Source organism: Gossypium hirsutum, chromosome D05 (assembly GCF_007990345.1).
Source record: "Gossypium hirsutum isolate 1008001.06 chromosome D05, Gossypium_hirsutum_v2.1, whole genome shotgun sequence".
Classification (NCBI taxonomy): domain Eukaryota; kingdom Viridiplantae; phylum Streptophyta; class Magnoliopsida; order Malvales; family Malvaceae; genus Gossypium; species Gossypium hirsutum.
In genome coordinates, this window is record NC_053441.1 from 27,387,375 (window position 1) to 27,414,719 (window position 27,345).

At 32.0% G+C, this 27,345-nt stretch overlaps 2 protein-coding genes across 24 annotated transcripts; both read left to right on the top strand.

The window, feature by feature from the left end:
• The first annotated feature begins 286 nt into the window (after positions 1-286).
• Positions 287-1,574, top strand: LOC107904892 (transcription factor MYB8). The gene is made up of 3 exons (XM_016831407.2): positions 287-641; positions 735-864; positions 949-1,574. Exons 1-3 carry the CDS (start codon positions 509-511, stop codon positions 1,538-1,540), a joined length of 855 nt encoding a protein of 284 aa, XP_016686896.1. The 5' UTR covers positions 287-508; the 3' UTR covers positions 1,541-1,574.
• Positions 1,575-13,830: 12,256 nt separating this feature from the next.
• Positions 13,831-18,055, top strand: LOC121217913 (uncharacterized). 23 transcript variants are annotated; one of them, XR_005914134.1, is made up of 9 exons: positions 13,831-14,571; positions 14,901-14,979; positions 15,089-15,164; positions 15,262-15,279; positions 15,365-15,556; positions 15,710-15,776; positions 15,963-16,093; positions 17,511-17,603; positions 17,791-18,055. XR_005914134.1 is itself a non-coding variant. In XM_041094528.1 (7 exons), exons 2-7 carry the CDS (start codon positions 14,936-14,938, stop codon positions 17,957-17,959), a joined length of 546 nt encoding a protein of 181 aa, XP_040950462.1. In that variant the 5' UTR covers positions 13,831-14,571; positions 14,901-14,935; the 3' UTR covers positions 17,960-18,055. The 23 variants fall into 23 exon arrangements, 3 of the variants coding, with proteins under 3 accessions (XP_040950462.1, XP_040950464.1, XP_040950463.1); XR_005914133.1 differs by having other exon boundaries at positions 15,365-15,481; XR_005914130.1 differs by having other exon boundaries at positions 15,365-15,481; positions 15,989-16,093.
• The last annotated feature ends 9,290 nt before the right edge of the window (positions 18,056-27,345 follow it).

Sequence of the window (27,345 nt, forward strand, 5' to 3'; positions counted from 1 at the left end):
AACACTACCATCTAGATTTTGAAATGACAGCAAACCCGTTACCCAAAATGAAAAAGAAAGAAAGAGAAAGAAAAGAAGTGCCCCCCAAATACAGAACCCGAAAACAGAGGCCTTTAAATAAAAATGAAAGTGAGTAAAAAGTGGATAGATACATACCTACCAAATCCAGCCCCATCTGCCTCTCCTCTCCTATCCTATATCCTACCAACTTGGTCAAATCCCACCTCTCCTCCAAAACTATAATCTACACTTTTTTAAATCAATATTTTAAACAAAATTACGAGTTACAATAACAGCACAACATAGACTGTATATATTGGTCCTGGGAACCCACCTTTCTCTCTCCCCTCCCTCCCTATAATAAATCCTCCCTTCTCACTTCCCTTCCCAAAAAAACAAGCTCCCCTTTTCTTTCAAATAATTATTGCATCCGTCCTTTCCCTTCAAACAAAACACCCCCCCCTACATATATGCATATCCCAAAGTTGTTCTCTTAATCGGAATTATCATGGGACGATCACCCTGTTGTGAAAAGGCACATACCAATAAAGGTGCCTGGACCAAAGAGGAAGACCAACGCCTCATTGACTACATCCGTCTCCACGGTGAAGGTTGCTGGCGTTCCCTCCCCAAAGCTGCTGGTACTAATATTAACCCAATAATCCCAAATCTTTTTTTTCTCTCTCTCTCTTTTGCTTCTTTTAGTAATTTGGGTTCTTGAATTATATGTGCAGGACTGCTTAGGTGTGGTAAGAGTTGCAGGTTAAGATGGATAAACTACTTGAGGCCTGATCTTAAGAGAGGAAATTTCAGTGAAGCTGAGGATGAACTTATCATCAAACTCCACAGTTTACTTGGAAACAAGTGAGACTTCTTATTCTTCTTTCACGAAATTAAGCAACTTTTGCATTTCTTTTTTTTTCTGACAGATTGAATCTCTAATGGCAGATGGTCTTTAATAGCTGCGAGATTACCGGGAAGAACTGACAACGAGATCAAGAACTACTGGAACACGCACATCAAAAGGAAGCTTATAAGCAGAGGAATCGATCCACAAACTCATGGTCCACTCAATCAACCCACCAACACCAATAAATCCACTGAATTGGATTTCAGGAACGTACCCAAAGCTTCAAAATCCAACTTTGCTCCAAACCCATCTCGGGATTTCAATTTCAATGAATTTCAAGTTAAGGCCAAAGCAGAATCCATTGAAGAAGGCACCTCTAGCAGCAGTGGAATGACTACTGATGAAGAACAACAACAAGAAGAAGAACAGGACAAGTATGCAGGTAATAGTCAAGAGTTAGATTTGGAGCTATCAATTGGGATTAGTTCATCCGGAAAGAACAACAACTCAACTGGGGTTTCAACTGCTAACTCAGCCGAATCCAAACCGCTGTTAGACAAAAGCAATTTCCAGTTTCTTGGACAAGCTATGGCGGCTAAAGCAGTCTGTTTGTGTTGCCAGTTAGGGTTCGGAACAAGTGAAATTTGCAGGAACTGTCAAAGTACAAATGGGTTTAATACATATTGTTGACCTTGGGATTCATATAGTGCTCAATATTATTCTATTTTTCTTGTTTTGAGAAAATGGTGGACATAAATGCTTAATTTACTAACCCAAGCTAAATTACAAACACAAGGTGTTTGCTATGCTTTATTATTGAAAGAAATTACAAATTACACTATATCAAATTTGCTCCCATAACATTTAAAAATTTCCTTGAATTTTATCAAAACAATATTAATATAAATTTCCGTTTCTAATAAGAAATACAATTAAAATACGTAACCCAATCAATTGATGTATCATGGTTTTATTATCTTTTTACTATAAAACTAGACTACGGATAAATTTTCATTTTTATCAAAAAAATATAATTTTACTACTAAATTATTAGAAAGATTTTATTTAAGTTACTCAATTATTCAAAAGTTTTATTTAAGTTAAAAAAATTTCTCAACGAGCTTCAAGTGACAACTTGACGATTAATATGGTGGATTAGTACCCATTAACGAATAAAAAATTATACTCTACATCCAAATCATTCATTAGAGGCAAAAGCTCTTCCATGAAAGGAAACTGAACTATAAAAGAAAAGGAGAAAGAGAGCTCTTAATTGATACAGACAGTACTAATAAAAAAACTATATAACATTGATTTTAATAGCCCAATAATTTAAATGGAAATTTTTTAATAGTCTAATGATTAAATTGTAATTTTCTTAATGAAATGACTAAAATGAAAATTTACCTATAGTTTGGTGGTTAATGATGTAATTTACCTTATTTTTATTTGTTTATTTTCATTGAAAGCTAATTTTTTTACCATTTTTTAAATGTTGAAATTAATAAGTTGGCACATACACCACAACATAATCAAATTATCATCTTTTAACCTTATTTTCATAATTAGAAGACTTCAAATGTGAAAACAAAATGAAATCTGAAAATTATTACTAAAAAGTTATTGATGTCAAAGTGCAGCTTTGATGTGGATTAAGAGTTATCCATGTGAGGGTAATTGTTTAATTACTTAGATAGGTAATATAATGACAAATAATTAATAAATGGTTTTGTATTTAACATATTATTACCATATAAATTTATACACCAACTATTAAACCTTACACTAATCTTAATTTACATTGAACCATAATTAAGTTTTAACATGAATTTAAACTATGGTATAAAAAATTTGAACACCAATTAAAAATCTAAAAAAATGGATAAAAATGAATAAAGTGTTAGTTAATATAAAACACAGCAGGATTAATCTGATTGCACCGCAATGGCGGTGAGCGGTGAAGTAAACAAAATGGAATCGTTATTTTATTTCTTTGTTTGGAAGAAAGGAATCAGTGGGACAGTAGAAGTCCAACTTCTCTCTTTTTTATTTTTCACTTACTGTTATTTATAAATTTAATTAGTTTAAATTCAAAGTGTAAATTAATATTTATCCAATTTTATTTAATGCTAATATGTTTGGACTTAAATATTATACTAACTTTATCCAATTATATTTACTTTTTATAACATTTTAATCTAATAAAATGACATTTGGGGTCATGGGATTGATATATTAGACAGTGAGGGAATTTATCCTAAAAGCATTTTGCATTCCATCACAAATATATATATTTGGGCATTGTTTGGAGGAATTGAAACGAGATGCAAAGATAAAAACCCTATCTTACTGGAATCTCCTTGTAAAAAGCCATGAATATTTTAGATTAGGTCCGGAATTCAAACACCTTTCATATTTGCATTAATGAATATTCAACTCTCATCTAAACTTGATCACTTTTTACTAAAATATTTCAATTTTAATAAATAATAATTTGGAACGAACGATTTTGATTGTGGGCCAAAGTTTTAAAAGCTTTATTGAGTTGAGAGATGGTTTTAAGTAAGATTTTAGGCTTCATTTTTATAGAGGAGTTCTACATTTGTATAAGGATCTAACTTAATTTAATGTAAAATTCAATATAGTTTTCGAAGACCAATAGATTTCAAAAAGTAAAACATGAATAATTGTGGGTTTTGGCCAACCAAAAACTTAAGTAATATTAACATTGTTGTCAGCGTAGGAGTACATAGGTTCAAGTTTACTAAAACGTATTTATTTTCATATTTAAGATTTAGGGGATTATGCCTAATTCTAGGCATTATATACAAAATATAAAAATAATATGATTTGATTTAATTAATAATGTTGTTAGTTTTACTCGTTTTATATATGTATTTATATTATCTAAATACTTTTTTTATATTTTATGTTGTATTTAAAAAATATTTATGCAAAATCTTAAATGGATACAAATAAGATTTTTTTTTAAATACATAACGAAAAAGTTAATAAAAATCGAATTTATTTAAACTTTTATGATAAATTTTTACTATTATAAATATAGTATAAATAAAGTACAAACAATTACTATAAAGTTACAATATAATGGAGAAAATCGACAATTTATGGATGAAGATGCAAGAGAGTCAGGCATAATAATAATATATAAATGGGAATTTAAGCTGAATCCTAAAAAACCAAAGATGTTGATGTTCATCATCAACAATATACTAAAACATGATTGGGAAGTAGGATCATGTGGTTAAATGTCATGATTAGTTGTTCAAATAGTAAAATAATTAAATTATGAATTTAATCAAACATGACCCACGTGTATGGTATCTTAAAAGAGGGTCCACTAACGATGGCGGTTCTTTCTCCACCTAAAAGCACCATTTCACTTCATCTAAGATATACCATTCTCTGGCTTTTCCTTTTCCTTTTTTTTTTTTTTTATAACTAAATTCGGCCATTAAACTAATGTCTCAATAGCTATAACTCAGGGTTGAATTCAAGGATAAAAGTTAATTTATAGATATCCTAATGTTATCATATCAAATGTAAATTAATTAAGTGCTCATTTAGCCTCGTTGTTACTTAAGTTTGATACCAAACCTAGGTGTCATGAACAATCATGAGAGCTAAATATATATTTAATCTATTCTTAATGAATCAAATATAAATCATGTTTTTTTTGCGAGTATAGTTTTAAAAAAACAAATATTCAACTTAAACTTTTACCGCAAATAACAAGCAACTAATTACTCGGAATCTCAAATACCATACTATTATATCCCATGTAGCGAACTTTGTGGACCTTCTAATATATTTTGTAGATCTCATAGTGTACTCATAGAGAACTAGACATGTGTTTCCCAACTGAACTAACGGCACTACAAATTTGGGGTTAATTTGTGAACCTCAACTTGGAGAACTTTGGAATTGGACGTCGCTATATGACGACCACATGGAAAGTTAGGGTAATTGATTGCTAACCACTATACTTGAAACACGTATCCAAATTTATCTCCCACTATGAAAGAGTCATGCAAATAACTCACATAGACTCGCTGCATTCTCTCTTCCCCAATTCCCTTATTTTTTCCATAACAAGAACTTCTCTCCCAACTTTCACCTCTCCTCCTCCTCTTTTAGTTACCATCTTCTTCTTCTGTTCACTTTCATTAATCAAGAATGGAAGAATTAAAATCAAATCCAATTAAAAAATAGTCAAATGAACATTATAATATAATAATATATTGGTAATGAAATTCTTTTAATTCCATAATTCATACGTATATATATTTAAATTTTAAACTGATTTTATTAGCTTAAAAGTACCTTAAAACAATTTTAATTTATATATTTTTGTACATTTGTATTGTGGTTATGTTTATATTTTAATTATATAATAGAATCAAACTCGTGTAAGAAAATGATGAAATGTATTAAAAATTCATTTAAAAATATTGTGACAAGTTAGCTTATAACGTAAACAGACCAAATAGACATCGTGTGATGCCGAGTGGCGAGGCTAACGGAATGGAGTAAGGTTTAAAGTTATTAATTCCTAAATAGAAAGTCAATGGCAGACAATTACGATAATTAAAGTAATTTATTAATCAAAAAAAATGGAATTTAAGCATCTTTGATTGATTGGACGAGAGCGAGATATAAAATGGGAAAAGATAGAGGAACAGCATGTGACATGTTTGGGAGGTAGGTAACCGAATCTTGTATTTAAACAAAAAGAAAATACCATTAAAAAAACTACAACATTTCGTTAGTTACAAGTAGATTTATTATGTAAATTATTCTTTTAACAATCTTAGTATAAGTTGTTATCATGTTTATTTTTTTGATATAATGTTTAGAATTACTCGCAATCTTTTCTCAACCCATAAATAGGAGGATAATGTACTTCATTGTACTCGAACCCATATTTTATTATATTGATAACAGTATCCATGCCAATTGAACTAAGGTTCAATCGACTAATTATATTTATTTTTTAGTTAAAAGCATTGTATTGATAAAGTATACTTTAAATGTAGTTAAAGATAGGTAGTTGAAGAAAAACCAAAAGAGGGTATAGTAGGGAAGAACATGGGGACATGTGGTGATACAGTTAGGTAGAAGAATGAGATTCCAATCCAGCATTAATGGTGGAACGGAAATGGGCACCCAAACATGGCCTCACCTCCTTTTTAAGAAAAGTCGATTTTATTTAATTTTAGCCATACCTAAGCTGCTGCGTAATTCCTCTTGTTTCCTTTGCTTTCACACCAACTAAAATATTTTTATATTTGGATAGGTTTTACAGATTACACGCTACCTAGTAAATTGGGATATATGGCTCAGCATATTGGACCTTTTTTACCTTCCCTGCCCGCATCTGATAAGTGTCATTGTTGGAGGCCATAATCGGTGGCCACAAGCTAGTAAGGTCTTTTCGGCTCAGTTTGGTATACCGATTGCCTTAAGGATGGTTATGAAGTGACCTTAGCTTAGGCCTGCCAATATTTAATTTCCCACAGTGTATTGTTGTTTGTGGTGGACCAAGAGCTTGCCATGTACTTTTGGTCTACGCATCTACATTTCATTCAACCTCATTTATCCCTCAAGTTGTTCCTAACGTCCAATTATATCATTATGTGTTTATCTTCAACGTACTATCCTTATGTGGCACATAACTCCACTTCAATTGTTCCAAAGGTTAAACTTTTATCTATTAAGTAAATGTTTTTAAAATTAGATGGGTGGTTGAATTAATTAAATTGTTAAAATTTTTGTTCTTTTTATTTTCAAATTTTCTTTAAACAAATAATTATATTATAAAAATTAAAAATATAATTGAATAACAATAATGACGTAAACATCAATTTTACGTTACAAATTTAAAACATTAACAAACTTAACTATGTAAGTTATACATTACAAATTCTTTTTTTTTTCCGGATTTAGGTTGGGCTTGAATCGATTGATTAGTCTGTTTAAAATTAGACTTTTTTTCTAGTTTGGGCTAAAAACATAAAACCCGACTCTATTAATTTAATCGGTTCTCGATTCGTGATTCAGTTGATCGAATCGCTTTCTTAAAACTAACATATCAATCAATTTTTAGTTCCACCAACTGAAGCTAAACAACCATGCTGCTGGTAATACTAGAGGACTACTTTTTGCTCATCCCTTCCAACCGACTAAGCTATCATCCATGGCGAAGGCTAACCTTTATAATAGTCTCTGTCTTGGGCCTTTTCCTTCAACTAGGCATAGAAGGATGTTGAAAAAGTTTGGATGCTAGATATTTATATTTTTATATACGTATGCAAAAATAGTTAACTAAACTAAAAATTACATATAATTTATATATATATTAATTTTTAAAAAAAATTAATATTTATATTTCATATACCACAATATTAATAATGAGTTACCATAAATTACTTTATTATATTTTTACTGTAGTCTAAGTTGAATATTTATTAATATCAAAATAATAAGTTGACATCGTACTAACAATAACATGTGAAAATGATTATACTTTATATTTGAGTCAATTATAATTTTTTTTGTAATTAATTATAACTTAAGTTTATATATTTCATGTATTACCTATATCATAATATTAATTACTTAATAATTATTTTTAATATTTTTATTATAATTATTTCATATTATTATTTATCTACTTTACACCATCATGTTTAAAATAGATATTTTATTTTCTCAAAATCACTTTTCAACCTCAATGATAAATGAACCCTTCCTCTATTATTTTTATGATTTTTTTTACTATTTCCTTATTTTTCAAAAATCTATAAAATTATGAATTTTTTTTATAATTTTAAAAGTGAATAAGATTTTGGAATTTTTAATGATTATTTTTTTTGCAATTTTCATTTAAAATATGTGGAGAAGTTATAAGATTTGATTGACATCCACGTCATTTGTAATGAAAAATGGTGGATAGAATGAAAATACAACAAAATGAGTTGAGTGATAATTGGTTGTATGAAATAAGAAAAAGAGAAAGTCAATTCTGTCGTATTTTAACCGTAAGGAGAAAGAGGGGAGTGGAAAGACAACATAAAGGATAAGAACAAAGGAAAATATGGATATGGTAAAGAAAAAGGGGTGGTGGAGGTTTGGTAGGATTAGGATTTGGCTGACGTTGCATTTTGCAACAACTTTTGTCTCTTCTCCACCCCTTCTCTTTCTTTCAATTTTTTAATAATCAATAAATCTTTATAAAAAATTAACACATGATAAATTTTTAAATATATCAAATACTAACTCATATTAAAAATTAAAATGATTTATTAATTATATATAATAATTTATTTGAAAAAAGAAGAAGAAAATACTCTGAATCAAATAGTTTATAAAAGTATTAAAAGTAAATATTTACAATAAAAATATACATAATAAATTTTACAAACTATTTCTGAAATAGAAAAAATACATTTATCTTTAAAATTTCATTATTATAAACATTGGTCATTGGACACAATAATAGCAGAATCATTGTATAAAAGAAAATTGGATTTAAATCCTAAAGAAAGAAGAAAAAGGAAGTAATCTAGAAGGTCAGGCGAAAAACCCATTCTTCTTTTCCTTCTCCTTCTTGAGACCGAGACCACAGCAAGAAAGGAAAGAACCCATTACCAGTGACCAATGTTTTTGTTCCTTAGCCACAATTCTATCATTTGCTGATTTGATAGATTGTGACTGCATCAACCACTCAGCCTTGTAGATAACTATCTCCTTCTTATATAAGATAATTACTGATATGAATCATTTGTACTTTTTTAATAATTTTATGTCTTTATTTTGAATTTCAGTTTTTTCATTTAAAAAAATTTAAATATAAATTAACATCCTAAAATTAAGGATAAAATTATTAGAAAGAAATAATATATCTGTTTCATACAATCATTTCTCATTATATCAGTGTTATAAAAATCAACCTCCCATCGATATAGTAGTTATATTTAATAATTTAAAATTTTATTACTACATCTCTAAAAAGTATTATTTATTCATCTATATGAATTAATAGCAAATTAAATTTAATTGGTAATTTATAATTATTCATATGACTTATGTTAAGAGAAAAGGAATTTTATTTTACTTTATTTTATTTCATGAGGTTTTATATTTTGCAAAAACTTTTATTTATCTTTTTAATTTTAATTTTAAATTTATATTAATTATTCTTTATTTCATGTTTAATTATTGTAATACACAAATAATAAATGAGTTCCATGCGTAGATGAAAAATATTATATTTCAGTTTGTTCATTTGTCAAATTAATTAAATAGTTATAAATAAGATTTAAAATAAATTTATTATGAGTTCCACACAAACAAAGTTTATTCAATTTATTTATATTCATTTGTTATCCCGTTTCGTTTCAATAAATAGTTTTAATTATATTAATTTTTTTTCAAAAAAAATCTAACTTTTTATTAAATCAAATGAGAAATGATTGTGTTATATATAGATTGTTTTAGGTTAATCTATGGTTATGGTCATCTAATATTTTCAAATTTAGAATTAAATATCTACATTTTAATTCGACATAATTTAGTTCATATACATAATACTATTAGTTAGTTAAAATAGTTGATACCCTCAATTAATTCAGTTAAAATACTAATGTCGATTTTTTTTTAAGAAATATTTCATTCTAACTTATTATGTCGAATTTTTTTATGTGATAGAAAAATATATATTTTTTTAAAATTCACATCATCAATTAATCGAAATAATTAAGGATGTTTAATTATTTAGATTAATTAATATAAATGTACAACTAGAGAAACCTAGTAGAGAGATCAAAATTGGAATTCTACCATTTTCGTTTAATGACTTTTAGAAAAAGTTAGTACACATGTCATTGGTAGAAGCTTTTGGGGCATCCTTTTTATATGTAGAGTATGTATTTTTAAACAAATTTATTTATGACCTATTTGAAACTATGATTTGGGTCAAAAGATTGGTTGGATAACAAATAAAAAATTGAAATTAAATTTAGAAAATCTAAGTTTAATTTTATAAGAGTTAAAATTTTTATTTTAAAATTTGGACTTTTCAAAATCTAAAATTCATTAAAAAAACATGATAATTTATTTGTTCTCTCCAACCTTAAAAAAAATTAATTAATTTTACTTATAATATATCATCAATAAAGCTTCATATATATAATTTAGTATAGTATAAATATTAAAATTTCCATTTATACCATGAATTTTACAATTTTAATTTATATCTATATAAGTGCTCTTATTTAGGTACAAACTAAATTATATGATTTTATTCCGGTGTAAATAAAATATAAAAGCCTTAAATACATAATAGAATGAGGTTGAGAGTTCTTTTTAATATTTTAACTTAAAAAATTATAAAAATATAAAAATTAAAAGTTACATTTTGTGGGCCAAGGTATAATTAAAAAAGATATCTTTAAAAAATATATAGAAGCAATAAGTTCCATCTTAAATTGTTCATAACAAAGTGGAAAAGCCATTTTATTCATTCAAAATCAAGGTTTTCAGAATCGATCTGATGGTCGAATAGGTTAGGCCACCGATTAACCAGTCGTCCGATTTGATCAAATAAATCTTTAAAAAATTCATAAAAATAAAAATATAAAAAAATCTTGTTCAACTGATTTTTGTTCGGTTCAATTGGTCATTACCAGTTCCTGGGTCAACCGTTGTAGTGCCTTTCGTTGGATCGGTACTGTTGACACCATTTTTTGGATGAAAAACTGGGTCGACTTGGGTTTTGGAAAATGAAAACGAAAATGGGAGTTGCCACCGATCCTTTTTGATGAGGTGTGATCGGATCACCTCGAAAAGTGGTTGCTTTTAATAAATGATTTGATTTTATTAAAACAACAAGTTTGGTCCACGAAATTCAGAAAAACGGGTTCGGGAGTCGGTTACGCACGAGGAAGGATTAGCACCCTCGATACGCCCAAAAATTGGTACCTAGTTGATTACTTAATGTCTTAATGTCGAAAAACTGAAAACTTTAAAGAAATTTAAAATACGATCCTTAAAAAAACTTGAATGGCATGGATTAAAATTCAAGAGGATATTTGGCAATTTGGTTAAACGAGACATCGAAACCCAGCACCTTAGGGCACGTTCCTCGAATTTCCAAACGCAAAACATTGCCTTATTTTGAAATTTTTGAAGAGATATTTAGCTATTTGGTTGAACGAGAAAAATCGACACCCAGCACCTTAGGGCATGTTTTCTCGAATTCCCAAACGCAAAACATTGCCTTATTTTGAAAATTTTAAAAAGGATATTAAGCCATTTGGTTGAACGAGAAAAATCGACACCCAGCACCTTAGGGCATGTTTTCTCGAATTTCCAAACGCAAAACATTGCCTTATTTAGAAATATTTTCCTTTTTTGAAATATGATATTAATATGCAAAGTGGAATAATAAATATGATAATGTGAACAAAAATAATATGAGCAAAAACAAATCATTCATGTATATACAATAACAAGTAAGAAAAATTCAAACATTAAAAGAAAATTATGGACATATAAATAATTAAATAAATGAACACTAAGTAAACAAGGATAATAAGGAATAAAATAAATAAAGCTATGAAAATATGAAAATATATGTAAGTATATATGTATACTTTATATATTTATGTAGAAGAGAAGAACTATGTATGTATAAACATATTATGTAAATGTATTCACGTGTATACACATATATATAAAATATAAAAACATATTTACATATTTTAAAATTATTATATAAATATATAAATATATATATAAGTAAGTATATACATATACGTATGTAAATTAAAATATGAAAAGTATATATGTATAGGTATATATATATATATGAATCATAATATATAAAATACACACTACACCAAAACAGGCTTTTAGAGGCATTTTTAGTGGCGTTTGGATAAAAAACACCGCTAAAAATCGAGCATTAGCGGCGCTTTACACAAAACGCCGCTAAAGATCGAGCATTAGCGGCGCTATCAGGAAAGCGCCGCTAAAATGAGCATTAGCGGCGTTTTTACAAAAAACGCCGCAAAAAACCTAAGCCCAACGGCATCGTTTTCGGACCTTTCGGTGCTTTAGTGGCGTTTTTAAAAAAGCGCCGCTAATGCTCAGGGCTTTAGCGGCGTTTTTGAAAAAGCGCCGCAAAAACATTTTATTTGTCTATTTACTATTTAATTTGTTTATTTAATTATATTAATTAAAATTAAATTTATTTTTAATTGAATATTGGTTAAAAATGGATAAATTTGAAATAATGACATGTAGAAATAATTTGAAATAATAAATATAGAAAAATATTTGTTAAAAATGGAAAAATTAAAATACTATTATTTAAAATAAATTTAAAAATTTTTGGGTACATGACTGATTGATTTTTAATTTATATATTAAATAATTTCATATATAATTGTAAAAGATACAACAGTATTAATTTTAAAATATTTAATTAATTATCATTATAGTTTAGTGTTTAATATATATGGTTTAGGGTATATGGTTAATTTAGGATTTAAGGTCGGTTTAGGAGTTGCAATTTTAAGGTTTATAAAGTATGGAATTAGGGACTATGGATTATGAATTTTTGTTTAAGGGTTGTGATTTAAGGGTTAAGGGTTAGGAGTTAGAGATTAAGTGTTAGGGATTTAAGGTTTATGAATTCAGTGTCAAATTATAGGGTTTAGGGTTTAGATTAATTAGTGCGTTTTAATTTATATTAAAAAAGGTTTAGGGGTTAGGGATTCGAGCTTAGATTAATTAGTTTTTTTAATTTATATATTAAATAAGGTTTATGGGTTAGTGGTTAAAGGTTAAGGGTTAGGGGTTAGAGGTTAAGAGTTAGGGGTTTAGGGTTTAGACATTTGAGGCCAAGTTAGGGTTTAAGGTTTAGATTAATTAGTATTTTTTAATTTATATATTAATTAAGTTCTTATATAATTGTAAAAGAGGGGTTAAGGGTTAGAGGTCAGTGGTTTAGGATTTATGTTTTATGATTTAGGGTTTAAAAGATAAGGGTTAAGGGTTTAAGGTTTAGATTAATTGGTGTTTTTTAATTTATATATTAAATAATTTCTTATATAATTGCAAAAGAGATAATATTAATTTTAATATATTAAAATTATGATTATAGTTTAAATTATTTAAGAGATAATAGATCAATTATATATATATTAAATGGTTTAAGATTTAAGGTTTACTTTAAAATTGTTAAATGATGAAATTTTATACAATTAATTAATGTTTTTATATTTAAAAATATTTAATCTAAACCATTTGATATATTTAAATATTAGATTTAAAAAAGAACATTGATAAATAAATAAATAAAAGTAACAGATTGATATTGATAGATAACTATCTATTTTGGATAGGACCAAATTATAACAAATAAAAATAAAATACAAAAACTAAAATCATTCCACATTGAACATCATGGATAATTCTAATAAAATGGAGATTAGATCGGAAAAGAATAATATAAAATCATCATTAACATCTCAGTCTTTAACAGAAATTTGATATGTGAGAGATTGATTGCTTACATTGGATAATTCTAACTTAATAATTAATTACAGCCATTTAATCATTTGTTTTTTATTAAAATATATGATATTTATTTTGTTTTTTATTAAAATATATGATATTTATTTTGAGGGTACTTGATTTTTTTAATAAACATCCAATAAAAAATAGTTATAATAAATATTTTATAAAATCACATAACTAATAATTTTTAACAGACAAAATAAAAAAATTTTAACAGAACAAAACGACGTCGTATTGATCAAAATGAAATAATTTTTGCGACGTTTTTATAAAAATGCCACAAAAGATAAGCAATTGCGACATTTTTATAAAAAAAGCCACAAAAAAATTTTTACTTTAAATAAATGGCGCCATTTTATCCCTAAATTCCCCCTAAAACCCCAAATTTTCCCCCTAAAAATAATCACCTCAGACACTATTACTCCCTCAGCTCTGCGTGAAACCCTAAAGTAATGCCTCCCAAAGCAGCTAAATCCCTAGAAACAACGAACTCGCCTTCGACCTTCTTCTTCAAACCAAGTCCCCCTCTCTCTCTTGCTCTATCTTTGCTTTTTTGCCTGATTTTTTTTTGTTTTTTCTTAGAAAAAAATTGTTTGCATTTATTTGCATTTTTCACTTTCTCTTCTGCATTTCAGTTACGTTTTCTGCTCGTTTACTCGGAAAATGATACCACTTTTTTCTCTCTGTTATCATTTTCTAACGTTCAACTTTCTCTTTTGCTGCATTTCATTTTCCATGTATCCAAACAAGCTCTTTTAATTAAAAAAAAGTTCATTGAGCTGTTATTATTATTATTATTATTATTATTATTTTGGTTAATTTTCATACTAAAATGACGACTTAGAAAGGGGCTTCACCTAAATAGGGTAGGGAATTTTATTAACAATTATTATTATTTTGGGGTAATTCCTGATGAGTCCCTGGATGGTTGGAGTCTTATTGTTTCAACGAGGCAAGTGGCTGTTCCAGATCCATCATCGAAGCTGGAAATACATATTTCCAGGATTTTAGGCAGTTTTTCTTAGTTGTTTTATGGGCTTAAATTGAAGCCGTTTAAGATCTTCTACTCCGTTTCACTCCAAGCCTTTGTTTCGTAGACATCTTCAATCCATGAAGTAAGTTCCTTTTTCCAAATCTTTGTTTCGTATAAATGCTTCATATGAAGTCAGATGGGCCATATAACGGCAAATTGTGAAGGAAAGGCAAAGAGGTCCCCACGTCAAATCCATTTTGGCTTAAGATGTCGTTGAAATGGCAGTTTTATTTTATAGTAATGTGATGCAAATTCTGTGTTTGAGACACAACCGTTTTTGCGTTGACTGTCTGTTTAATTAACGTAGTTTTCATATGTAAAATACGTATTTCAACAAGCATTTTAGCTATGTGAATGCTTTTTCTGCTATTTATCTTTCCATTTGGTTTATTTATTTATACCGATGTTCAGGTTTATTTCCCTCACTTGGATTCACCTCCAGCAAGATGGGTTCATTTCGCTCATGGGTTACTTCTATTTTTTATATCAGGTTTATACACCTTAAAGTTATTTCTTCTTTATGGTCTCGTGGTGCGTTATGTTTTTTACTTTAATTTTTAGTACCAATCTTTTTTAATGTATTACTAATTGCCTGCTAGACTTTTGGTGCTGTCGATTGGAAGCAAGCAAGAAGAACAAACTCCTCTAGTCCCCTCGGAGAACTTTTTGACCATGGTAATATTACCTTATCTCGTCTTTTCTCTTTGCCATTTACATTAGAAGTTTGTATTCTTACGAAATAATTATTTTTGGCGGTTCTGAAATATTACAGGGTGCGATGCGCTTGCATGTACGGTACATGTATTTAACTTGTTGCGTTGCATGACAAAGGCTAATGGCATTCCTCATTATATAAGATTTGATTCTTTTCGTAGTTCGAAACCATGGCCTTTGGGAGCACTGCTATGTGTGGAAGGGACAGCTTCTGGTTCTGGGTAATTTCAGCTGTTCCATTTTACTGAGCTACATGGGAACAGTAAGCAATCCGAAGTGTATTCATTTCTTTCCTTGCAAGAAACCATGCTGTACATTGTGCAATTCTTCAATACTTGGTTTTTTTCTAAAAGGTTTTATAAATTTGTTTCCAATGTTGCGATGATTTCATGATATGTTTGAGGTTTTTTAAGTATGTTGCTTGCCTCCAATGCAGGTTCTTTTTGCATACAGGTCAAGTTTTTAGCAGTGCTGATCCTTATGTTGTTTTCTTTTTGTGTTTTCAGCTATTTCACCAATACGCTGATCCTTCCCGTAGATAATGGGCCAACTGAGGGTCTTGCTCTGATATATGTAATGCACTTTTTGATAGGATTTTTGGTACAAAAATCCATTTGATTCCTTCTTTTATTATTAGGGTTAATATACCATTTAGTACCTGAATTAACTAATATTTAATTTGGTACAAAAATTAAGTATCACTTAGTACCCTTATGATTATTTGTAATAATACACTCTGTTCTTGCACCTTTTTTACAGCTGAGCTTCTTATGTTTGAAACGCAGGAGACGAAAAGAAAAATATCTTTGTTGCCTTTTGGCCTTACTTGATCTGATTTTTGATTCCTTTGCAAATCAAATTTCTAAGCTTTTGATCTCTGCTTCAAACAGGTATACATAAAAATTTTCTTCAGTTTTCTCATTGTTTTATTGTGTTTACTTGGTTTTAACTTTTTGCTTGCTTTTGAGTCTTAGATCTGCTATATTTTTTCAGTGTTTGATCATTTTGTTCCTTGTTTTCACTTTAAAATCCCTTTATTCATGATTTATGCTAACCTATTTCTTTAATTCTCTGTTTCCAAAGTTAATGGAATCTATTAACTTTAACTATTAATTCAAAAGTTAATCTTTTTCTATGCAAAGAACAAGCATGGAGTTTTCTTTAAATTGATTTCCTTGATTTTTTTTTTACACATAAATTATTTTCTTTGCTTGCAGATCTTTTCTTTATTAAAATTTCCATCTAATTTTTGAGTGCTGGGAAATTAAAACATCATGAGGCACCATCCAGCAGCTCAATATTTTTTATCTCATATTCTCTGAATACCATAGCACAGTGGCTAGGATGGCTTGCTAAATTTTCTTAAATCTCTGAACTTCCTGTACATTGATGAATTTCTTGCCACATTTTTGTGTGGAACAATTCTTTTTAAATTTGAAAATAAAATAAAATAAAATAAAATACAAACCAAGTGTTAAAAGAAGTAGTCCAGTAAATTAACAATTTAGAATCTAGTTGTATCTTTTTTCAGTTAGTATACTTGTATTACTTGACATCTTTCGAAGGATTGTTATGAGAGAATACTTTATTGGGTTGTGTTCTGGATCAAGATCTTCACTTCTGCTTTAACATTTAGTTCTATTGTATTCTTTTATTGGAAGAACTAGAAAGAAATGCAGCATTGTTTTATTGTTTCAGTCATTAAAATTGGCATATATACAATTGTGAATTTTGAATTCTACTGTCTAATATATAGTGAAATATGAAGGTATAATGTGTCTCTGCCCTTTTTAGACCTTATTTTGTTGCAAGAGGATTATTATGACCATAGCATATTACATATATACAATAATTCGTATTATTTTTAATGCACCTCTGATGCCTATGAACTTTGACCAGCTTGTGAAGCTGTGATGCAGCAGTGTATGTGAATAAATTTTCATCACTTGCTTTCAGGTGGTTGAAAATTATAAAGATTTTGCATTCTTAGACTATGCATATTATACCAAATAGAACATTTTACAATCCGTTAGCTTCATAACTTCATTCATACTTTTAGCCCCATTTATTTATTTATTAATTGAAAATAATGTACATTATACCAAGCAAGCAAATGTACATTTTTTTTCTGAAATCTGTCATGTTTACATAATGTTTTTATGCCATTTCTTCAATACCTTCTTCTATAAAAAGGTAGTTTCTTGCTTCTACCTTCAGCTTTCCCATACTTTACTTTGCTTGTTCATGTAAGTCTTTGTAATTATCATTTTCTAAACTACTTTTTTGTTTCTAAATTATGATGCTCAGTTAGTGAATCCGGAGAGTGGCCATAATTATAGAGCTGTCAAAAGATGGACTTCACAAAGGAAGCTGGGTTACTGCCTATTGGACTGTGATAAAGTAAGTATTTATCTTTAACACTTTGAATCAATCATTTGTTTTGCATGATATATTTATTCTTCCTTGTATCTATTATTCCATGATTATTCCATTTTGCTCAGATATTTGTCCCCATACACAAAGACATACATTGCTGTTTAAGGAACACATGCCCTATACTCAGTTGGATTTTTCCATGCTTATGTAGGAACACATGCCCTATGCCCTATTTTCGTTTAAGGACCGCCAAGGAAATTCTGAAATTGAAAGCTGATTCATTGGATGTGTATGTCGGCTTTCATCAACTACTTTTGAAGGCCTTACTAGGAATTGAAATGGTGTGCAAAGACATTGCTTCTTCTGATCTAGGATCTTAGTTTCTTCACTTGTATTAGACTCAACAATGGCTTGCATTGCTTGGTGTTGATTTTACCTAAATTTTGAGGTTTATAATTTATAATTTATATTAATTATTTATGGTGTGCAATCCATTGTGTCTTGTTGCTTCAATCCACTTTACTGCACTTCAAAGAGATACAGTTTGTAGCTTCAATCTTCTTTGTAGTAGCTTGAGGGGGACGAGGTTTGTGGTTTTAGTCTGTTTCACTGCAACGTCAGGGAGATAGGACTTGTTATAGTGGGATCCACTCTACTGCAACTTCAGAGAGATAAGATCTGTGGCTCTTCGAGAAAACATTTACTATCTTCAGTCTGCGACACTTCAACCTCAGTGTGATAAGACTTGCAGCTTCAACTTGTTTTATTGCATCTTTAAGAAATAAAATCTGATGCGATCTGCTCTACTGCAACTTCAGAGAGATAAGATCTGCGATTTTAATCAGCTCCACTGCAACATCAGGGAGATAGGATTGACTTCTTCTATCTGTTCCACTGCAACTTCAGGGAGATAAGACTGGATGCGATCTGCTCTACTGCAACTTCAGAGAGATAAGATCTATGATTTTAATCCGCTCTACTGCAACTTTAGGGAGATAGGACTGGTTTCTTCTGTCTGCTCCACTGCAACTTCAGGGATAAGACTGGATGCGATCTGTTCTACTGCAACTTCAGAGAGATAGGATTGGTTTCTACTGTCTGCTCCACTGCAACTTCAGGGAGATAAGATCTGTGATTTTAATCCGTTCTACTGTAACTTCAGAGAGATAGGATTGGTTTCTTCTGTCTGCTCCACTGCAACTTCAGGGAGATAATACTGGATGCGATCTGTTCTATTGCAACTTCAGAGAGATAAGATCTGTGATTTTAATCCGCTCTACTGTAACTTCAGAGAGATAGGATTGGTTTCTTCTGTCTACTCCACTACAACTTCAGGGAGATAAGACTGGGTACGATCTGCTCTACTGCAACTTCAGAAAGATAAGATCTGCGATTTTCAATCTGTTTAACTGCGATGTTAGAGAAATTAGATTCACCAACGTAGTTTCAATCTGTTCTACTGCATCGCCTGAGAAGTAAGATTCACCGTCGTGACTTCAATCTATTTAAATTACAATGTCGGGGAAGTGAGATTCGCTGTTGTATCTTCAATCTGTTCCGCTGCATCGCTTGGAAGTAAGATCTACCGTTGTGGCATCAATCTTTTAAATTGCAATGTCGGGGAAGTGAGATTCGCCGTCGTAGCTTCAATCTGTTCTGCTGCATCACCTGGGAAGTAAGATTCGCTGTTGTAGCTTCAATCTTTTTAACTGCCGAGGAAGCAAGATTCACTGTTGTAGCTTCAATCTGTTCCACTGCATTGCTTGGAAGTAAGATTCACCATTGTGACTTCAATCTTTTGAGTTGCAATGTCGGGGAAGCGAGATTCACCGTCGTAGCTTCAATCTGTTCCGCTACATCGCCTGGGAAGTAAGATTCGCCATTGTGACTTCAATCTTTTGAGTTGCAATGCCGAGGAAGCGAGATTCACCGTCGTAGTTTCAATCTGTTCTGCTGCATCGCCTGGGAAGTAAGATTCGCCATTGTGACTTCAATCTTTTGAGTTGCAATGTCAGGGAAGCGAGATTTACCGTCGTAGCTTCAATCTGTTCCGCTGCATCGCCTGGGAAGTAAGATTCGCCATTGTGACTTCAATCTTTTGAGTTGCAATGTTGAGGAAGCGAGATTCACCGTCGTAGCTTCAATCTGTTCTGCTGCATCGCCTGGGAAGTAAGATTTGCCATTGTGGCTTCAATCTTTTTAATTGCAATGTCAGGAAAGTAAGATCTGCTGTTGTAGCTTCAATCTGTTCCACTGCAACGTTAGGAATGTAAGATCCGCTGTTGTAGCTTCAATCTTCTTAATTACAATGTCAGGGAAGTAAGATCCGCTGTTGTAGCTTCAATCTGTTCCACTGCAACGCTAGGAAAGTAAGATCCGCTGTTGTAGCTTCAATCTTTTTAATTGCAATGTCAGGGAAATAAGATCCGCTGTTGTAGCTTCAATCTGTTCCACTGCAACACTAGGAAAGTAAGATCCGTTGTTGTAGCTTCAATCTTTTTAATTGCAATGTCAGGAAAGTAAGATCCGCTGTTGTAGCTTCAATCTGTTCCACTGCAACGCTAGGAAAGTAAGATCCGCTGTTGTAGCTTTAATCAAGATTCACCGATGTGGCTTTAATCTTTTTAACTGCAATGTCAGAGAAACAAGATTCACCAATTTGGCTTTAATCTATTTCACTGCATTGCTTGGGGCGTAAGATTCGCTGTTGTAGCTTTAATCAAGATTCATTGATGTGGCTTTAATCTTTTTAACTGCAATGTCAGAGAAACAAGATTCACCAATTTGGCTTTAATCTATTCCACTGCATCGCTTGGGGCGTAAGATTCGCTGTTGTAGCTTTAATCAAGATTCACCAATGTGGCTTTAATCTTTTTAACTGCAATGTCAGAGAAACAAGATTCACCAATTTGGCTTTAATCTATTTCACTGCATTACTTGGGGCGTAAGATTCGCTGTTGTAGCTTTAATCAAGATTCATCGATGTGGCTTTAATCTTTTTAACTGCAATGTCGGAGAAACAAGATTCACCAATTTGGCTTTAATCTATTCCACTGCATCGCTTGAGGCGTAAGATTCGCTGTTGTAGCTTTAATCAAGATTCACCGATGTGGCTTTAATCTTTTTAACTGCAATGTCGGAGAAACAAGATTCACCAATTTGGCTTTAATCTATTCCACTGCATTGATTGGGGCGTAAGATTTGCTGTTGTAGCTTTAATCAAGATTCACCGATGTGGCTTTAATCTTTTTAACTGCAATGTCGGAGAAACAAGATTCACCAATTTTGCTTTAATCTATTCCACTGCATCGCTTGGGGCGTAAGATTCGCTGAGGTGGCTTTAATCGTTTGAATTGCAAACTATGGTTTCTTCGATCTGCTTCACTGTCAGTACAGGAAGGCAAGATCTGCTATCTTCATTGATCTATTCTCTGGGAAACATGACCTGTATAATCCATTTGATGGACCTAGTTATGCCTAGTGTTTAGGATGTCATGATTAAAATGAATCAAAATTTCCTAACTAGATGTGTATGAATGATATTTGCATGAATGCAGAATGTCATGAGAATAATCCATTTTTTAATGTTTGAGTTGTTATTGCTCATTTTTTATCACTGACGTGTTACAACGCCTTCTTGCTTGGCTGGCATATCTAAAGAAACACTTAATCAGATTGCTCCCACTGCAAACCTCCAAGTTCAATCCACTAGGATGCAAAATTTGTACCATCATTCTTCCACTGTAACCCAAGGGTAGAAAAATATGGCTTTTTCTTGATCTTCTGCCATCACAATTCAATGATACAGAATGTGAAACTCTTTGGTCTCCTACACCATTCCCAAGGTGTCATACCAAATGTCTATGCACAATGAAGTATTTTCTTCTCACAGAAAACCTTTTCTTATTGCTTGGTGAACATCGCTTGTTTGTTCATTGAAGCTTTGTCACCAACACGGCATCTTCTCATTTTGTTCAATCCTTGTTTGGACAACAAAGTTTGAAAGGATAGTCCTGATTTAGGCTTTTCCTTCTTAGATTTTTCACCCTTTAAACTTGGTGTTTTTTAAACAATAGCCCTGTTTCAGGTTCCTATATTATTTAGAAACTTCTAGAGTAATATGCAAACTTCCCTTGTGAAAGTAATATTTGTCCATTAATCATTATTCCAATGCAACATGCTTGCAAAAAGGGTTATAACAATAGATAAGAATAAAGATGGTTCTGAGCATAGCTCAAAATGAATAAATTATCAAAAATAGTAAAGAATGATAATAAAAAATTTGATTGGGAATGTATATCTTAGAAAAGAAAAAGTATTCCAAGAATAACAAATTTAATATATAAATAATATGAAGGTTGGGTACCCCAGATATCGCAGCTTGAATTTCTCTGTACAAACTTTCTGAAGACATGTGTTTAGGAGATCAACATGACTTTGTCGATGCCCCAAGATGTCGCCTACCCTTTCCTACTGATTCAGGTATAGCAAGATCACCATATGCCCCGATCTGATCAAAATTTGAGCTGCTCTGATCACCTCATCCCCCAATTTGATCCAAAATTTGAGTCGCTCTGATCACTTAATGTCCCATTATGATCAAAAGTTTGAGCCGCCCTTTTCGGGTTTTCAACTCAAATCCCCTTTGGTCTTAAGGTGCCCTTTGCGGGTTTTCACCCTGGCCTCTCTCTTTTTTTTTGAACTCATTGGATTAGGCATGTCCTCGTTATCATTTCCGATCAAGATTCACGCTTTTCCAGATAAGCCTTCTACATAAGGTTCTTCCCATCTTGGCATGAAGTTCTTTTTGTGTGGGAATGATCTTCTTCGATACTAGGTCCTCTCATGGAATTCTCTTTTTCTTCTCCCTTTTTTTTACTCACATCATTTGCTTTTGGCGCATTTGACCATGATGGATAACTTTTAACATTCCTCCTTGATCGGGATTGGGTACAAAAACTCAGAAAGAATCTCGTCTTCAATAAGCAAAATCGCGATAGGCCCAAGAGAACGACATTGCCCCAACAGAGTTTTTTTTTTCAAAGTGCCCTTTGTGGATTTTTACCTTGGTCTTTTCTTCTTCTTTAAACGAAGTGTTTCTTTACTGGATCCGAGTTTATAGGATTGGCAATCTCTCTCAGGATTAGTGCTCCTCTGAAAATGGTCTTCTTTACAGCACAAAGACATTCCTGGTTTGGCATTCATTTCCCTTTAGAATTCTTTCGTTAAGGAAGAGTCTTTTCAATATCTAGCCCTCTCGTGGAATCCTCTGAGACGAGCCTATTTATTTTGGGCTCATATTATTTATTTATGGTACATCCGACCCTGATGAATAACTTTTAACCCTTTTCCTAAGGCCAACTGCTCACATCGCGATTGGATCCAAGCAATAAAGGGATTTTAATAGGTAAAACTACCTCAATCCTGTAGACCAAAAAGAGAGGTGTTGCCCCAGTACAAATGTTCGACAAACAAGGAGGGTAAATGGTAATTTCTCATGCCAGTCCCTGTTCACCTCTAGGTAATTCGGTGACAAAACGTGGTGTCTGCTTCTGAATTGATTTCAGACCTCAGTTATCGTGCTATCATTTAAGTTCAATGCATTTTCCAATATCATCCTCTCTGAAATTCTATATCGGTATAGGATGACCTTGATCCATGCAGTAGCCTCTAAAAAATGAAGCAATGCCCATTAGAAGTCTTCGATAATGGTGATGTCCATGCCCCATTTTGCTCAAAATTTGAGTCGCCCTTTTTCGGGTTTTCAACTCAGATCCACCTTTGGTCAAAGTGCCCTTTGCGGGTTTTCGCCTTAACCTCTCCTTTTTATTTTTCTTTTTATTTTTTCTTCTTTTTTCTCCTTTTTTTTGACTTCGATTTTTTATTTTTGTTTTTTTGTTTTGTTTTTTTTTTGAGTCTGAACTGATGAGATTAGGCAAGTCCTGGTCATGCTTTTCGACCAGAATCAATGTTATTCTAAAGTCTTCCACATAAGATCTTCCACTTTCATCTTGTATGTAGGAAACCTTCTTTGGTACCAGATTTCTTTCATAGAGCTCTTTTGGGACGCAACTACGACAGAAAACTTTTGGATCTTCCTCTTTAATCCGGACAAAATCCAACAACATCTTGAAGGGATGGAAACTCAACTTCAAATGGGCAAAGCTATGCTGACTCAACGAGAGAGGCATTGCCCCGGCAAAGAATTGCATCGTTCGCACTGTAAATTTCTGACATCATGCTGTTGTGCAGGCTTTATTATAAGAATTGAGGCATACCTTAGTATGATCATACAAAGACATCTTTGAACTTTAGAGGTAACTCAACAAGGTTTTGCTTCGTCTCTGTGGTTAGGTCAATTCTAGTCTTCACCAAGTTCACAAATTCTAATGATTCCTTGAGAGGTAGGACCTGTTTATCCTCTTATTCTACCATCCTCAACAAGTCCAGAGATAGACTACAAACTATGTCATCTTCAAAGGCGTGAGATCCCTCTAAACACATGTCTCACTTAACAGGAGATTCTAAGTCTGTAGCAGTGTCATTCATGTCTTTGATATCCAGGGCCCTACTGTAGGTACAAAAGAATATACAAAGAATGTATGAATTTAAGAATAATTATCTGCACAGTATGATTATGAATGAAAAAAAAATGATTTGGATGAAAGAATAAAAGAATAATCATTCAAGAAATGAAAGAATATTGGTTCAAAAGATCGCAAAGATGCATTAAAATAATGACGTTCAGACATGAGCCTATTTCACAAAAGACTTCTTGTTGCCTCTAGGCTAAAAGCAACAAGTGTGTTTTGAATATTACTCTGAGTAAGCTCTAAATACTACAAGGGTTCCTTTAGAACACTCCCAAGTTTATAAGGGCGAACATCTAATAAGATCTCTTCTCCGGTTGCTTCTTCGTATTCGGCACTGATGTGAACGTTTCCCAACATCTCTTCATTCATCGCATTCCTTTCATTATCCGTATGATTGAGTAGTGGGTTTTCTGTACTGGGTGAATCCTCAAATTTGACGATGCCCATATTGATAAATCTTTCAACCAGCTTTTTAAAGGCAATGCAGTTTTCTATAGAATGCCCCGTAATTCCCGCATGATAGTCACATTGCGCATTTATGTCATACCATTTGGGGTACGGAGGTTGTAAAGGCTTCAAGTAGAAAGGGGAGACAACATGTGCGTCAAATAAACTCTGATAGAGCTCCTGGTACGACATTGGGATCGGTGTAAATTGAGACTTCTTAATGCTTTGCTTAGTGCAAGATTCATGTCTTAGGGATATCTGATGGCCAGTAACAACCGACCTTTGCTGACCTGCGGTAATCGGCTTTGAATAACCCTCATTATGCCTACCCGCATTGTTCACCTCATTTTTCCTCTTCCTCGAGACATTTGAAGTATTGTTTTGCTAGTTTCATTCTTGCCCTTTCTGTTTGTAATGATCTTCGAATTGTTTTGAGAACTCTACCCTTGCCTGTTTTGTTCCCGCTAGATCATCAAGGACAGCATAATTAGTTAGATTGCCCCTTAGATTGGAACCTGAACCTGTCGCGAAAATCACCGGTGTCGAGGTATTAGTCTGGATGTTGACAGTTACCCTTTGTGGATATGTGTTTGGTTGTGCTTGGATGTCGGTTGGAGTAAAGTCTGGAAGATATGCAAGACCTTCATTATCATTCCCAAAGTGGACCACTAGGTTTTTTCCTTTTTCCAACCTCATATCCAATAACTGGGTTAACTGGCTCATTAGATTTCTCTGGATTTCTAGCATCTGATCCTTCACATCTTGTTGAAATTTGGCCAATTGTTCTAGCATCTGTATCTGCATTCGCTCTAATCTCTCCAACCTTTGGTCCATTCCTTAGTTTCTATTCGGGTACCGCAAAAATGTTGGTTTTCTAGACTTTCTGAAATAATTTTACCTAATTAGGGTCACTTCGTGAAAATCTAATGCATATGATACAATGTAATGCAAATGCATGAAATGAATGCCTAAAGAGACGTTGATTCTGATTCAATTACATTTAGGAAACTTTTCTAGAAAGTAAATTCCCTTACACAAAATGGATACATGTACGACCTCACCCTCATATTCCAAGAAACAACATCGGTCTTTTTCTTCATCTGCATGTTTGAGGTAATCTCGCCAATAGATGTCATTGCTAGCTCATTTTCTTGATCTTGGTCGCGATCCATCATCTGCCCATCTTCATAAGGCTCATCAACTCGTCGAAGGCTTTTGGACAATCGTCTCGAACCCTTAGGCCACGAAGTAAAGATCACGAACTCTTCTATCGCCCTTCTTGTGTTTCTCAGAATATATTTGGGAAGTCGTAATGTTTTCCACTTTATCAAAGAATCCGTATTCCATGACAAGCTTTCTAATTTAGTAATCAGACTTGAATTAATATCTCTTTCCTAAGATGCAGATGCAATGCAATCATAATCAAAGCACAATAAGAGGGGTTAGTACAAAAATAAACAAGGAGAACAGAAAGTACCTAATCGGGTGACTACTAGGGGTTTGGAGTGGCTCTATCTAGGTTAAGTTCCTAAGTCCACTGCATGAGGTTTAGTTCTAAAGTAAGGGTACCCGAACCAGCAGATTCCTCGATCCTCACCCATTATAGGCTCATACGGACCAAGTTCGGTTTAGGGGAATACATTTCCCTATGGCTGCACGGAGATGAAAATCTCATGAAGACATAGGTACGGATGTATCCCGAAAGCGATCCACTATCCTGCACGGAGGTGAAAACCTCACGAAGGAGTAGCTTCTCACTCCCACTTAAAAGGTGTGACCAGCGGTCAAGCAATGCAATGCAGAAAGATATAAAAATTTAAAATACAAAACATGATGAAAACTATAACTCAAAACAAACGAAATGCAATGAGAGGATCTTATATTTAAATAAAATTTTCAACTTTCGACAAAAAGACAAGAAATAATCAACTCGTGGCTTGACTCTCTTATTAAAAGTCCCCAGTGGAGTCGCCAAGCTGTTGACACCATTTTTTGGATGAAAAACTGGGTCGACTTGGGTTTTGGAAAATGAAAACGAAAATGGGAGTCGCCACCAATCCTTTTTGATGAGGTGTGATCGGATCACCTCGAAAAGTGGTTGCTTTTAATAAACGATTTGATTTTATTAAAACAACAAGTTTGGTCCATGAAATTCAAAAAAACGAGTTCGGGAGTCGGTTACGCAGAGGAAGGATTAGCACCCTCGATACGCCCAAAAATTGGTACCTAGTTGATTACTTAATGTCTTAATGTCGAAAAACTGAAAACTTTAAAGAAATTTAAAATACGATCCTTAAAAAAACTTGAATGGCATGGATTAAAATTCAAGAGGATATTTGGAAATTTGGTTAAACGAGACATCGAAACCCAGCACCTTAGGGCACGTTCCTCGAATTTCCAAACGCAAAACATTGCCTTATTTTGAAATTTTTGAAGGGATATTTAGCTATTTGGTTGAACGAGAAAAATCGACACCCAGCACCTTAGGACATGTTTTCTCGAATTCCCAAACGCAAAACATTGCCTTATTTTGAAATTTTTAAGAATGATATTAAGCCATTTGGTTGAACGAGAAAAATCGACACCCAGCACCTTAGGGCATGTTTTCTCGAATTTCCAAACGCAAAACATTGCCTTATTTAGAAATATTTTCCTTTTTGAAATATGATATTAATATGCAAAGTGGAATAATAAATATGATAATGTGAACAAAAATAATATGAGCA

Bases quoted from the DNA above. Each gene is read 5' to 3' on its own strand.
- LOC107904892 (XM_016831407.2), top strand. From the start codon at position 509: ATGGGACGATCACCCTGTTGTGAAAAGGCACATACCAATAAAGGTGCC. The intron at 642-734 runs GTACTAATATTA...TTATATGTGCAG, and splicing joins TTCCCTCCCCAAAGCTGCTG to GACTGCTTAGGTGTGGTAAG. The intron at 865-948 runs GTGAGACTTCTT...CTCTAATGGCAG, and splicing joins CACAGTTTACTTGGAAACAA to ATGGTCTTTAATAGCTGCGA.
- LOC121217913 (XM_041094528.1), top strand. From the start codon at position 14,936: ATGGGTTCATTTCGCTCATGGGTTACTTCTATTTTTTATATCAG. The intron at 14,980-15,088 runs GTTTATACACCT...ATTGCCTGCTAG, and splicing joins ACTTCTATTTTTTATATCAG to ACTTTTGGTGCTGTCGATTG. The intron at 15,425-17,510 runs GTAATTTCAGCT...TATGATGCTCAG, and splicing joins GGGACAGCTTCTGGTTCTGG to TTAGTGAATCCGGAGAGTGG.